Source organism: Salvia hispanica, chromosome 6, assembly GCF_023119035.1.
Source record: "Salvia hispanica cultivar TCC Black 2014 chromosome 6, UniMelb_Shisp_WGS_1.0, whole genome shotgun sequence".
Lineage (NCBI taxonomy): Eukaryota > Viridiplantae > Streptophyta > Magnoliopsida > Lamiales > Lamiaceae > Salvia > Salvia hispanica.
The window spans coordinates 15,677,973-15,692,413 of record NC_062970.1 but is presented as its reverse complement, the minus strand read 5'-3'; the positions used below and the strand labels follow the sequence as shown (position 1 = coordinate 15,692,413).

Below are 14,441 nucleotides of genomic sequence, written 5' to 3'. Positions count from 1 at the left end.
AGTTTATTATGGAATCCAAATTGAACATATGAACATCTACTTACAGTTAATTACTACAGTTAACTACTTCTATTTTTTGTGTAGGTTTTGATCGACAGAAAAAAAAGAAAAACAACAACCATAGACTCCGATCGTGAGTAACAACTACCTGCTCTATTTTTCATTTAGTGAAGTACTCCCTCCGTCCCGCTTTAAGAGTCACGGTTGATCAATTTTGGGCGTCCCGCTTTAGGAGTCCCGATTGAGATAAATTAATAAAAATACCTACAAAGTGTTAAAAGTGGATCCCGACATCCACTACAATAAATAAAAAAGTGTTAAAAGTGGGTCCCAACAACCACTATAATATTTATTCATTGGACACTCAATTAAAAGTTGGTCCCAACATCCACTACAATATTTATTTATTACACACTCAAACACTTTTTTCTTAAAACATGTGCCCGACTCAACCGGGACTCCTAAAGCGGGACGGAGGGAGTATTACATTATTAGAGTGAAGTGTTTGTGATCTATGCTTATTGTGCTCTGTTTTTTCATTGGTTTGAAGTAAAACAGGGTTAGAGTGAAGTATTCCAGTGTTAGAGTGAAGTGTCTGTCATCTATACTTGTAGTACTTTGTTTTTTCATTTTAGTGAAGTAAAACATGGTTAGAGTGAAGTATTCCAGTGTTAGAGTGAAGTGTTCTGTCATCTATGCTTGTAGTGCTTTGTTTTTCCATTTCAGTGAAGTAAAACATGGTTAGAGTGAAGTATTCCAGTTTTAGAGTGAAGTGTTTGTGATGCAATACAATGAAGTAAAATTTTTTGTATTATGCTTGATATTTCAGTGGAAAAAAGGTTAGCAGAAATTGCAGCTGAGGTTGTACCAATCGACATACTTAAAGGTTTCATGAAATAATTACAAGTCTTTTGATTCTATATGTTGTATGCATATGAAAAGAAAGAATCTTCTAATTTTATGTATTTCTATAGAACAAATGAAAGGTCATAAAGATTCAGCAAATGAAGCAGTTGTTGTCGAGAAAAGGATGAAGAATCGGGAGGATGAAGCAGCTGCTGTCGAGAAAATGATGAAGAATCGGGAGGATAGACCTTCCAAACAAAAAACTACAGCTTCTACTACAAATGAAGCAGATGTTGCAGAGAAAAGGATGAAGAATCGGGAGGATAAACCTTCCAAACAAAATACTACCGATTATACTGAAAAGAGGTCGAAGTATATTCATGATAGACCTCAAGGTGAGTTATTAATTATTTAGTATCTTAATGAAATATATTATGTATATGGCACAAATTAGAGTTAAGTGTCTGTCATCTATGCTTGTAGTGCTTTGTTTTTCTATTTCAGTGAAGTAAAACATGGTTAGAGTGAAGTATTTCCAGTGTTAGAGTGAAGTGTCTGTCATCTATGCTTATAGTGCTCTATTTTTTCATTTCAGTGAAGTAAAACATGCTTACAATGAAGTATTCCAGTAATAGAGTGAAGTGTTTGTCATCTATGCTTGTAGTGCTTTGTTTTTCCATTTCAGTGAAGTAAAACATGCTTAGAGTGAAGTATTCCAGTAATAGAGTGAAGTGTCTGTCATCTATGCTTGTAGTGCTTTGTTTTTCCATTTCAGTGAAGTAAAACATGGTTAGAGTGAAGTATTCCAAAGTGTTAGAGTGAAGTGTCTGTCATCTATGCTTGTAGTGCTTTGTTTTTCCATTTCAGTGAAGTAAAACATGGTTAGAGTGAAGTAGTGTTAGAGTGAAGTGTCCGTCATCTATGCTTGTAGTGTTCTGTAATTCCATTTCAGTGAAGTAAAACATGCTTACAGTGAAGTATTCTAGTGTTAGAGTGAAGTGTCTGTCATCTATGCTTGTAGTGCTATGTGTTTCCATTTCAGTGAAGTAAAACATGCTTACACTGAAGTATTCCAGTATTAGAGTGAAGTGTTTGTGATACAATACAGTGAAGTAATTTTTTTTGTATTATTTCTTCCAGCCTCAAAGAGAAAAGGTTTAAATGATGACAATGAAGAGCCTGCTGCAAAGAAGCAGAGTAAGGCTAAAGGAAAGAAAAAAATGGTGTCGGATGATTTTGAAAATATTAAAATCAGGAGACCAAAACTTGTTGTCAAGGTAGGAGTTAAAAATCTAGTTGATGCCATAGAGAAGATGAACAAAAGACAACTAGCTGCGCTGGAAGAGATGGGATTTGGGCAGCTTATCCATCTGAAGATCAGAAGTATTCCTACGGAAATGACATTTTCACTCCTGGAGAATTTTAATCAAGACAACTGCACAAGAATCAAGTTAATTGATGATGAACCGTTGCACATCACTGAGGAGGATGTGCATGCGACCTTAGGATTGCCAAGAGGGGAGCGAAAGATAAATATTGAAAAGAAGTATTACATAAATGATGATATGCAGAACATTGCAAAAGCTGTGAAGAAGGACAGAAATTCAATATACGCAACTGATTTGCAAGACCAGCTTGATACTGATGTAGATGGTGGTGAGTTGTTTAAAAAAGTTTTTCTTGTACTGTTGGACTCTGTGCTGATCTCACCATCTGCAAATGGGATTTGTGATGGACGTATTTTGGACTATATAGACAACATTTCCAATGTGAGAAAGTACAACTGGTACAACTATGTTTTGAATGTGCTAATCACAACACATGATAGCTGGAAAAAGAAGAACAAATCCACTCCATTCACTGGACCCATCACTTTCTTATTGGTGAGTTTTCTATTTTAAGCACTCCTTATAGTGAAGTAAAACATGGTTAGAGTGAAGTATTCTAGTGTTAGAGTGAAGTGTCTATCATCTATGCTTGTAGTGCTTTGTTTTTCTATTTTAGTGAAGTAAAACATGGTTAGAGTGAAGTATTCCAGTGTTAGAGTGAAGTGTCTGTCGTCCATGCTTGTAGGCTTTGTTTTTCCATTTCAGTGAAGTAAAACATGGTTAGAGTGAAGTATTCCAGTGTTAGAGTGAAGTGTCTGTCATCTATGCTTGTAGTGCCTTGTTTTTCCATTTCAGTGAAATAAAACATGGTTAGAGTGAATTATTCCAGTGTTAGAGTGAAGTGTTTGTCGTCCATGCTTGTAGTGCTTTGTTTTTCCATTTCAGTGAAGTAAAACATGATTAGAGTGAAGTATTCTAGTGTTAGAGTGAAGTGTTTGTCGTCCATGCTTGTAGTGCTTTGTTTTTCTATTTCAGTGAAGTAAAACATGGTTAGAGTGAAGTATTCTACTGTTAGAGTGAAGTGTTTGTCGTCCCAGCTTATCATCCATGTTTGAACCTTTTTGCAGGCTTGCAATGTTGATAGGGTTGTCTACAGGACGAGAATGGTGGTTCGAAGATTTCCCACTGTCCGGAACTGGACAACCACCCTTCTTAGGGAAAGAGGTCAGTTGGAATTTAAAAATGGTGGTGTTATAGGCCGAGGAAGCATAGAAAGCATTGTTGACCCGGTCTCCATTGAAGCTTTATATGTCAATAATGATTCAAACATTGTCACTGCCCCTGTCCCTTCTACCACTGGGAATAGTCTCCCACCAACTGATGAAGCTCCTGGAATACTGCCAACAACCGAAGCTCCTTCAACTAATGAAGCTCCTGGGAATACTCTGTCAACAACCGAAGCTCCTTCAAATGATGAAGTAAAAAGTTCAATAAGGGAGGCTCAGCTTCTATTAAAAAAATGATGAACTCTATAAAGAATGCTCCGGCAACTGGCAAAGACATCAATTGCTTTAGCTATAACTGCCCTTAGGATGGTGTGTCGAGGTTGCTCAAGGCGACCAAGCTGTGTCAAATCCAATTGATAATATGACACATGCTATGGAAGTCGATCAAGAGGATAATCCAGAGTGGATTGATCTAATGGAAAAAATGATGGAAATCTATGATGAAAAGATCAAACTAGTGGCTGAAGGCACATCAATTTTGCCAGAAATTAACTTGGAAAAGAAAGACATAAGTTGAAGTGTTGGAATGATGTAAACAATTTGATTTTGATTTTGGTCTGTTGTGTTTTAAAACTTGACATTTGATTCAGGGTGAACTAAAAATATTTCTATGATGTTGTATTCTAATTTATAATACTTTTTTACTTCTTGTTTATATCTACCTTTTAAGTTTTTGTATTTATGGTTAAATACACATCACTATATGCAGGAGACAAATGAATTTTGTGCAGATCTAACTAAAGGAGCATCACAAACCACACAGTTGAAGGTATACAAATACCTTATACATGTGTATTGTGGTATTTATATTTGATATTATTTTTTTATTATGAAAATAGGACGACAATGTGGATGCCCAAATCGCATCTGCAATAGAAGCGTTCATGGCGATAGGTGATGATGATGACTACATTCAGTCAGAATTGAAAGAAGCTGACCAAAATCCTTCGGCCCAATTAGTAGTTCACGATCCGGATATTGTAAGAATTGATAAAATGCTTATTGTGCTCTTTTTTTCCATTTAAGTGAGGTAAAACAAGCTTAGAGTGAAGTATTCTAGTGTTAGAGTGAAGTGTCTGTTTATCCATGCTTGTAGTGTTTTTTTTTCCATTTCAGTAAAACATGGTTAGAGTGAAGTAAAACTTGCTTTATTTTTTCATTTCAGTAATGTAAAAATACACATCCAGTGAACTATATGTCTTATAAAGTGAAGTATATAAACAATATAGTGAAGTTTTCATCTCATTCTTGCTCTGACAGGCAAGTGCTAGGATTGAACAAATGGCAGTACGTTCAAAAGCTGAGAAGAGAATATCCGTTGCACTGCGATCTCCATTCCATGAAAGAATGGTTCAGGGAAAAACAAAGTTTAGCTTGCAAGAGTCACATATATTTTTTTGGATTATGACAACACATAAATTAAATGAGTAAGATTTATATTATAGTTCTTATTTAGAAGAAAAAATATAAAAAAGAAATGTTAACACAAATACATGTTTGAGCAGGGACAACATATTGTTTGATGATGATGTTGTAATCGTAACAAAAAGAGAATTCTGTTCATTGTTGCTACATGAGCTAGTAGAAGTAGGTGTGATCAACGCGTGGGCTTCTTATTTGAATAACATGGAAGAATACATGGCTCTATCTTCATCGAGGCGCCTCTTTTTTACAACATACCAATGTGTAAGAATAGTATAAATTTTGAAAAATGAACTTTATGGTATATGTTCATTATAAAGCATGTTTACTTCACTATATGTTCACTATAGTGAATTATTTCTATCCAGATTTGACTTGTCTCATCTTTCAGCTGTATACAGTTGTACAACGGCCTGATGGGGTGGATATCAACACCATAATTGATAGATTCTGTAGCAATCTAGAAAATGAGATTAAAGAAATTCCGTATTTCAAGTGGGTCGACGTAGATTTGGTAAATATTGAATACAAAAGATTTTTTGTTATATTCACTGGTTGTTTTTATTCTGAAATTGTTATCATCTTTGTAGGTGTTCTTTCCAATTTGTGCTGCAGAACAAAACTACACCATATGCTTCAGATTTAGCACTAAAAGCATAGTGGTGATTGACAATTCAAAGAATGGTAACAATGAGGACATCACAATCAATTATGGTAGCATACCTGAAACTGTGGTAAGTATAAATGATATATAGTGAAGTATTTTGTGATTACAGTGAACTAGAATACTCTTTACAGTGAACTATCTCTGATATTCATGATAATATATTGCAGAGAATGTATTTTTGTCATTATTTGACAAAAATGGGTTATCACGTGCAATACAAATCAATAAAGGATGTGAACATAAAGAGGCTAAAAATGTCTTGGAGAACAAAATCAAATGTAGAAGATTGTGGAGTTTTTTTGATGAGACATATGGAATGTTATTATGGTGAGCGGGAACAAGATTGGAAATGTGGATTATCTACAAGGAGCAAGGGAATACTCCAAAGGCTAAGAGCAAAGTATTGCAGCGCATTAATGTTGTCGGAAACAAACCATGAGTCATTCAAGAATTTGGCAACAACATCACAACATTATAAAGAATGTGAGAAAAACATGGTGTTCATGAACTATTGTACAAAACTTAATTTAAATTCAATAGTCAGTTCTTATTTTACATTAATATCTCGTTCACTACTTACTTCACTGCCGAGCTATTTACTTCACTATATGCACAATACACTTCACTATATGCACAATGTACATCATTGGAGTGAAGTAAAACTTGCTTAGAGTGAAGTATTCCACGGTTAGAGTGAAGTGTCTGTCATTTATGCTTGTAGTGCTTTGTTTTTCCATTTTAGTGAAGTAAAACATGGTTAGAGTGAAGTATTCTAGTGTTAGAGTAAAGTGTCTGTTTATCCATGCTTGTAGTGCTTTGTTTTTTGATTTCAGTGAAGTAATACATGGTTAGAGTGAAGTATTATAGAGTTAGAGTGAAGTGTTTGTCGTCCATGCTTAAAGTGCTTTGTTTTTCCATTCCAGTAAAACATGGTTAGAGTGAAGTAAAAATTGCTCTATTTTTCCATTTCAGTAATGTAAAAATACACATCCAGTGAACTATATGTCTTATAAAGTGAAGTATATAAACAATATAGTGAAGTTTTCATCTCATTCTTGCCCTGACAAGCATGTTTGAACAGGGACAACATATTGTTTGATAATGATGTTGTAATCGTAACAAAAAGAGAATTCTGTTCACTGTTGCCACATGAGCTAGTAGAAGTGGGTGTGATCACATAGTTAGACTAAACTTCCTCTAAGCATGCAGAATATACTTCACTATATTCACAATACACATCACTGTACTCTCAATATACTTCACTGATATGGAAAACAGTACACGATAATCAATATTACTTCACTATAAATGAGCCAAAACATGTAATAAGTGAACTAAAGACTTGTAAGTAGTAAAACAAACACATATAAAAGTGAATTTATTCGCAATTGAGCTTAACACAAAAACCAAGTTTGCATTGAGATAAAAATCTCTCAAAAGTGTAATAAAAATGAGTCATTAATGCTCTAAAAAGGCTACAAAGTGAACTGTTTCTATCCAAATCCTCACTGCCTCTGTTTTGTCTGTCATTATATGCAATATATGCACAATGTACATCATTGGAGTGAAGTAAAACTTGCTTAGAGTGAAGTATTCCACGGTTAGAGTGAAGTGTCTGTCATTTATGCTTGTAGTGCTTTGTTTTTCCATTTTAGTGAAGTAAAACATGGTTAGAGTGAAGTATTCTAGTGTTAGAGTGAAGTGTCTGTTTATCCATGCTTGTAGTGCTTTGTTTTTCGATTTCAGTGAAGTAAAACATGGTTAGAGTGAAGTATTATAGAGTTAGAGTGAAGTGTCTGTCGTCCATGCTTAAAGTGCTTTGTTTTTCCATTTCAGTAAAACATGGTTAGAGTGAAGTAAAACAGTACACGATAATCAATATTACTTCACTATAAATGAGCCAAAACATGTAATAAGTGAACTAAAGTCTGGTAAGCAGTAAAACAAACACATATAAAAGTGAATTTATTCGCAATTGAGCTTAACACAAAAACCAAGTTCGCATTGAGATAAAAATCTCTCAAAAGTGTAATAAAAATTAGTCATTAGTGCTCTAAAAAGGCTACAAAGTGAACTGTTTCTTTCCAAATCCTCACTTCCTCTGTTTTGTCTTCTCATTCCTCTTTTTGCAGTTCCTCGAATCATGGTTTCCAATCACATGACAATTTCCACACTTCGGCCTGGTTTCATTGCTAACTTCATTGCTGACTCCTTCTCCGATTTCCTCCTACTTCCACTTCCCTTTGTACTGACAATATTAGGAGGATGAACTTCAATAATGTTTTGAACTTGTGAGCCATAGAAATTCTCAATCAATGCTCTCTTCTCGGTCGAAGACAGAACAACACGTTCTCCGAGAAGCTGCTTCTTACCTTCTTCAATAATTGCAGTAAATGCATTGATTTGGTCAATGTTCCCTTCAATACTTTGTGCTATTTCAAAGAATAATGCATACAAGTTTTTAAATGCAATCTTCTTCTCGTCCACAACAGAGAGTATTTCTTCATCATCACAAAAACCTCCATGTATTGGCTTCACAAACTGTGACTTCAACCATCTCCATCCACGCAAATTCTCGGGTATCAACTTAACAAACTTATATTTCAACACACAAAATATATGGCTGCACAATAGACCAAGTCTCTCAAATTTTTTACATCCACACAAATAGGTGTCATCGCCAATGGAGTAAGTCACTGTCCATGAGTTTGAATCCTTGTCATTTATGTTATATACTTCATTATCTCTATTGGTAGACATTCCTAGAGTTGAACAAGACAAAGAGAAACATGCATAAACTATCTCCTCTTGAATTGCATTAAAAGCACTACCACTATATATCGTTGATGTATGTTTCTCGATTTCCAATTTTGTTCGCAATATAGGAACTTTTGTTGAATCATAGTATTCGTGCTTTGCGCTATTACTTCTTTGAGCCTCCAAAGCATGGTTATAGTTCATATAAAATAGCATAAGGTTAGCCTGACACTTTAAGTACCTTTTAAAGAAGCTATTCTGTGATTCAGACAAAGATGTTGTCTTTATCAACGAGCTCATCGGAAAATCACGGAAAAAGGCTGGAACCCAAAACTTTCTAGATGCAAACATTGATGAAAACCAGTCATTATTGGCCAGCCCATATCTTTCCATTATAGCATGCCAAGATTCTTCAAATGCATCAGGCTCTATCAACTCCGACCAAACACATGCATTCAATTCCTTCTTTAGTTCTTCACTACCAAGCATGTTCTTTGGTAATTTGTCAGCAACTTTATTCATTATATGCCACATGCACCACCTGTGTCTCGTACTAAGAAGAACCTCTGCAATAGCAACTTTCATTCCTAAGTTTTGGTCGGTCACGATTAGCTTCGGAGCCACACCCATACATTTCACAAATTGTTTAAATAACCATGAAAAGGAGTCGGCATTTTCCTTGGACAAAAGGCCAGCAGCAAATGTCACAGGGCGACCATGATTATCCTTACCCGTAAAAGGAGCAAATATCATGCAGTACCTACATGTTAAAATCACTATAAGACATGAAAAATATACTTTAATCACAGACACTTCACTCTAACACTGGAATACTTCACTGTAAGCAAGTTTTACTTCACTAAAATGGAAAAACAAAGTACTATAAGCATGGATGACCGACACTTCACTCTGACTCTAGTATACTTCATTCTAAGCATGTTTTACTTCACTGAAATGATAAAATAGTGCACATAAGCATAGATGACAAACACTTCACTCTAACACTTGAATACTTCACTCTAAGCAAGTTTTACTTCACTGAAATGGAAAAACAAAGTACTATAAGCATGGATGACGGACACTTCACTCTAACTCTAGTATACTTCATTCTAAGCATGTTTTACTTCATTGAAATGATAAAATAGTGCACATAAGCACAGATGACAGACACTTTACTCTAACACTTGAATACTTAACTCTAAGCAAGTTTTACTTCACTGAAATGAATAAAAACAGTACAATATAAGCCATGCTCAATATACTTCACTGTAAGCTTATTGTAGTTCACTAAATGCTCAATATACTTCACTGAAATGGAAAAACAATACACTATAAGCATGCGGAAATAAACATCGTTGTAATCATATACTAGTTCACTATATGAACAATATATTTCACTATATGCTCAATATACTTCATTGAAGTGAAAGACAGTAAACTATAAGGCATGTGAATGTAATTAGTGTGCACGTACCTATTTGTTGAGTATGTCGTATCAAAAGAAACAATATCACCATACAAATGATAATTTCTCTTGGCAGTTGGATCACACCAAAACAAACGTGTCAGTCTATCCTTTGAGTTGACCTCAAATTCATATGTAAATGCTCCACAAAGTTCTTTTTTCCTGCGCATCTCATTTAATAGCATTTGTGCATCAGCTCCTTCCACGTATGCTCTAAGGTCGCGTCTGTAGTTGCGCACTTCTAAAACAGTACACCCTACATAATCTAATCCACCAAGTACTTCCTTGAGTAAGCTAAAACTTAAAGTTGGACCGATATTTGCATTAGCGCAATCAAGTATGAATTTCTGATGGACTAAATCCAAATTGCGGTTCAACTTCATAAAATGCTTATGGCGTTCCTCAACCATCTCGTGATTATGTTCTTCAACAAAACTTTGTATAACATAACCAACACCCATAAAAAACTTCCAAGACACTTTAGCATTACAAAAGCACTTAATAGAAGAACGCTTGCGTTTCACCTGATGTTGTTCATTCTTTCTTTGCTTTGTACCTTCTCGGCTACACACCACATAAATCCAAGTAATGACATCTTTTTCCTTTTTCGATCCCTTTTTACGAGTGTCAAACCCAACATATCGAGCATAATTATTGTAGAAGTCCAATGCACGATCAAGGGTCATGAAACTTTGTCCAATTTTTGGTTTCAAATCATCGGGGCATTTTGGTACATAAACCACTGTAAGAAAAATATACTTCACTGTGAGCAAAAATATCCTTCACTCTAACCATGTTTTACTTCATTGAAATGGAAAAACAGAGCACTACAAGCATAGATGACAGACACTTCACTCTAACACTGGAATACTTCACTCTAACCATGTTTTATTTCACTGAAATGATAAAACAGAGCACTTTAAGCATAGATGACAGACACTTCACTCTAATACTGGAATACTTCACTTTAACCATGTTTTACTTCACTAAAATGGAAAAACAAAGCACTACAAGCATAGATAACAGATACTTCACTCTAACACTGGAATACTTCACTCTAACCATGTTTTACTTCACTCTAACCATGAATCACAAACACTTTACGCTAACACTGGAATACTTCACTTTAATTATGTTTTACTTCACTGTAATGCATAATATACTTCACTAAAATGAAAATAATTCACTAAATGCATAATATACTTCACTACAAACAATATTTACTTCACTATAAAGCATATTTACTACACTACAACTCATATTGAGCGTATTTACTTCACTGTTCGTTACTATAGTTCACTCTAACGTTTTTTCACATCATACACAATCTAATCATGATGAGCAACAACACTTAATTGATAATAATTGATAATTACCTTTAGATTTAGTTTCTCATTCCTCTCCCGATGAAGAGGAATCAGAATCGAAATAATCTTTCGATGAATGTGTCGGAATTGAATCCATTTGAAGGAGTCCAGACGTCGCGATGAAGGAATGAACGTGAAGAATGAATCAAATTGCGTTGGTCAATCGTGAGCGAATTTGATCAGTTGTGATGAATTCAATCAGAATCAAATCACGCTGATCGATCCGAACTAATTCGCGCTGAATAAAACGTAGTTGATCAATCGTGAACGAATTGGATCGGAAAGCTGAATTTGGTTCAGATCTGAGAAATCGCGCATGAATTTGGTTCAGAAATCTCGCAGTAATTCATGCTTGATCATCGTGAATGAATTCGATTGGGAATCTCATATTTTTGGAAGAAATCCTAAGCTAAATTTGGTTCAGATTGGCGAATGATTTGGGAAGATTGGATTCACGTTAAATTCACGATGATGATTATAACATTCATTAATTCATGTTGAAATATTGAATTCCCAAAATGCCCTTGGACAAGTATTTTTTCATAAAAATGTGAAAGTTTGTTTAAACCATAGGATTAATTTGGAATGTTAAGATATGTGGCTGAGATTAATTCTCTAGTTATACACTTAATATTAGTTAAACATTGATCACTCCTCTATTGACTTCTGTTTTATTTACTTATATATAGGACGAGGAGTGATCAAGGTCTAACTAATTTTAAGTGTATAACTAGAGAACAAATCTCAGCCACACATCATAATAATCCATATTAATATAAATGTTGAATCAAACGTCCATATTTAATAAAGAAATAAGTGAACAGGGGCATTTTTGGAAATAATAATTTGTCCCATATTTTCATATGGATCGTGATTTCCATAGGATATTCCAGATTTAATTCTGATATCATTCCAAATTTCACGATCAACTTCATCTCATATTTCATGATGAATTCTTCCTCATATTGTGATCATTTCTGATTTTTTTTCAACTAACAATCAATTCTGAATTAGATTTCACTCAAATTACGATCGATTCTACGTCAAATTTTCATATGAATCGCGATCAATTCTAATTTGTTTAACTTGCGATCAATTCTGAAACAGATTCAATCTCAAATTGAGATCGACTCTACCTCAAATTACGACCAGCCTCTGATTTTTAAATTTAATCAGAGTCTATGGCTAACAGATTTCACGCCTTCAATTGAATGTGATCGATCATCCCAAAGCTGCCAGAATTGTGAACCCATTGAGTAAACTCCATCACGATCATGTGTACTCAATACCAATTCAGGACAAATATTACTTCGATTCAGATTCATCATCTTCGAGAGAGGATGCAGAGAATCACTCTAAAAGAAATTTTCGAACTCTTATGAATTAATCATGAGATGACTGAAAATGGTGAACTTATAGTGATGTATATTACCTTTACAGTAAAGTATATTACCTGTACAGTGAACCATATTATGCTTATAGTGATATAGTAAATCATATTGTTAAGCATACCACATAGTGAGTAAACATGATCATACAATTTATAATTAGATCACATCAAGGAAGCTGGAATTGCTACGTATCAGACGTTGCCAAATCCATTAGGAAAAATAGAGTCGATCTCTTAAGATTTACCACCAGTCCGGACCATTCAGGATATGAGAATATACTTCACTATATGAACAATATACATAATATATGCTCAGTATACTTCACTGAAATGAAAAAACAGTACATTATAAGGTATGCAGAATATACTTCACTATAATCACAATATACATCACTATATGCACAATATACATCTCTGAAATGAAAAAAGGGTACATGCATGCAAAATATACTTCACTCTAATCACAATATACATCACTATATGCACAATATACTTCATTGAAATGAAAAAAAATGGCACATTATAAGACAGGCATAATATACTTCACTATAAGCACAATATACATCATTATATGCTCAATATACTTCACTGAAACGAAAAAACTGTACACTTTAAACTATACTCCCTCCGTCCCACGTTACTTGAGAGTCACTTCTTTTTCGCACTCGTTTTGAAAAAATAATAATAAATAGTTAAAGTGGAGAAAAAATAAAGTAAAAAAGAGAATACTATAGTTAAGACTCTTCTCTACATTATTCTCTCACTTACTTTTCTTTCTCTCCACTTTAACTATTTATTATTATTTTTTCAAAATGAGTGCAAAAAAGAAATGACTCAAGTAACGTAGGACATAGGGAGTATTCTTCATTGATATATCAAACATCATATTTTTAATTCACTGTGTACACGTTTTAGTCCACTAAACGTGAGTTTTATTTCATTGTCAGCTTATTATTAGTTCAATTTTTACTGGTGTTTAGTTACATGCGTACATGTTAAGTGAGTTTTATTTTGTTGCAAACTTGTTTTTAGTTCACTTCTTACATATGTATAGTTCATTGCGTACTTGTTTTAGTTCACTACTATAGTTTTTCACTTCATATCAAAACTTATCAGATCACAATTTTAAGTTGTCAACTATATTTTGTTAAATAATTAACAAGTATTTATATGTGTACTAAATAGATTGAACACAAAGTGAAGTATGTTGTGCATATAGTGATGTATATTGAGCATAAAGTGAAGTATATTGTGCATGTCTTATAGTCTACTGTATTTTTCATTTTCAGTGAAGTATATTGTGCATATAGTGAAGTAAATTGAACATGCCTTATAGTTTACTATTTTTTCTCTACAGTGAATTATATTGTGCATATAGTGAACTATTATATGCTTATTGTGAAGTATAATAACTTTACAGTGAATTACAATGAAGTAAATATGTTCTATAGTGAAGCAAATATGCTCCGCAGTGAAGTAAATAGTCTAACATAATATTGAATTTAATTGAAACGAATGAGCTTTATATTGAACTAAATGATACATATTATGAACCATATCGGTTTCATACAAATGGTCATGAACGCTTGAAGTTTACAATCATTTTTCCACATCTATCTTCGTGTTGTTGCTACATTCTTGATAATTTTTTATGTTGTCGCCAAGTTATTCAATAACTCATCGTCTGTTTCTGACAACATTAATGCACTGCAATTCTTTGCTCTTAGCCTTTGGAGTATTCCCTTGTTGCTTCTTTTAGGCAATACATTTCCAATCTTGTTCCCACTCACCATAGTAACAATCATCATATACTTCACTCTAAGGTCTATACACTTCATTGAAATCAGAAAACACAAAACACTATAAGACATACATCGTATACTTCACTCTAAGCATAAACTGAATCATTGCAA

At 34.0% G+C, this 14,441-nt stretch overlaps 1 protein-coding gene across 1 annotated transcript; it reads right to left on the bottom strand.

Annotated features, from left to right (window-relative positions):
- Positions 1 to 7,703: 7,703 nt before the first annotated feature.
- Positions 7,704 to 10,457, bottom strand: LOC125194778 (protein FAR1-RELATED SEQUENCE 5-like). The gene is made up of 2 exons (XM_048093003.1): positions 9,781 to 10,457; positions 7,704 to 9,066 (listed from the first exon to the last, which is right to left on the bottom strand). The coding sequence occupies exons 1-2, from the start codon at positions 10,455 to 10,457 to the stop codon at positions 7,704 to 7,706; spliced, it is 2,040 nt and encodes a 679-aa protein (XP_047948960.1).
- Positions 10,458 to 14,441: the final 3,984 nt, after the last annotated feature.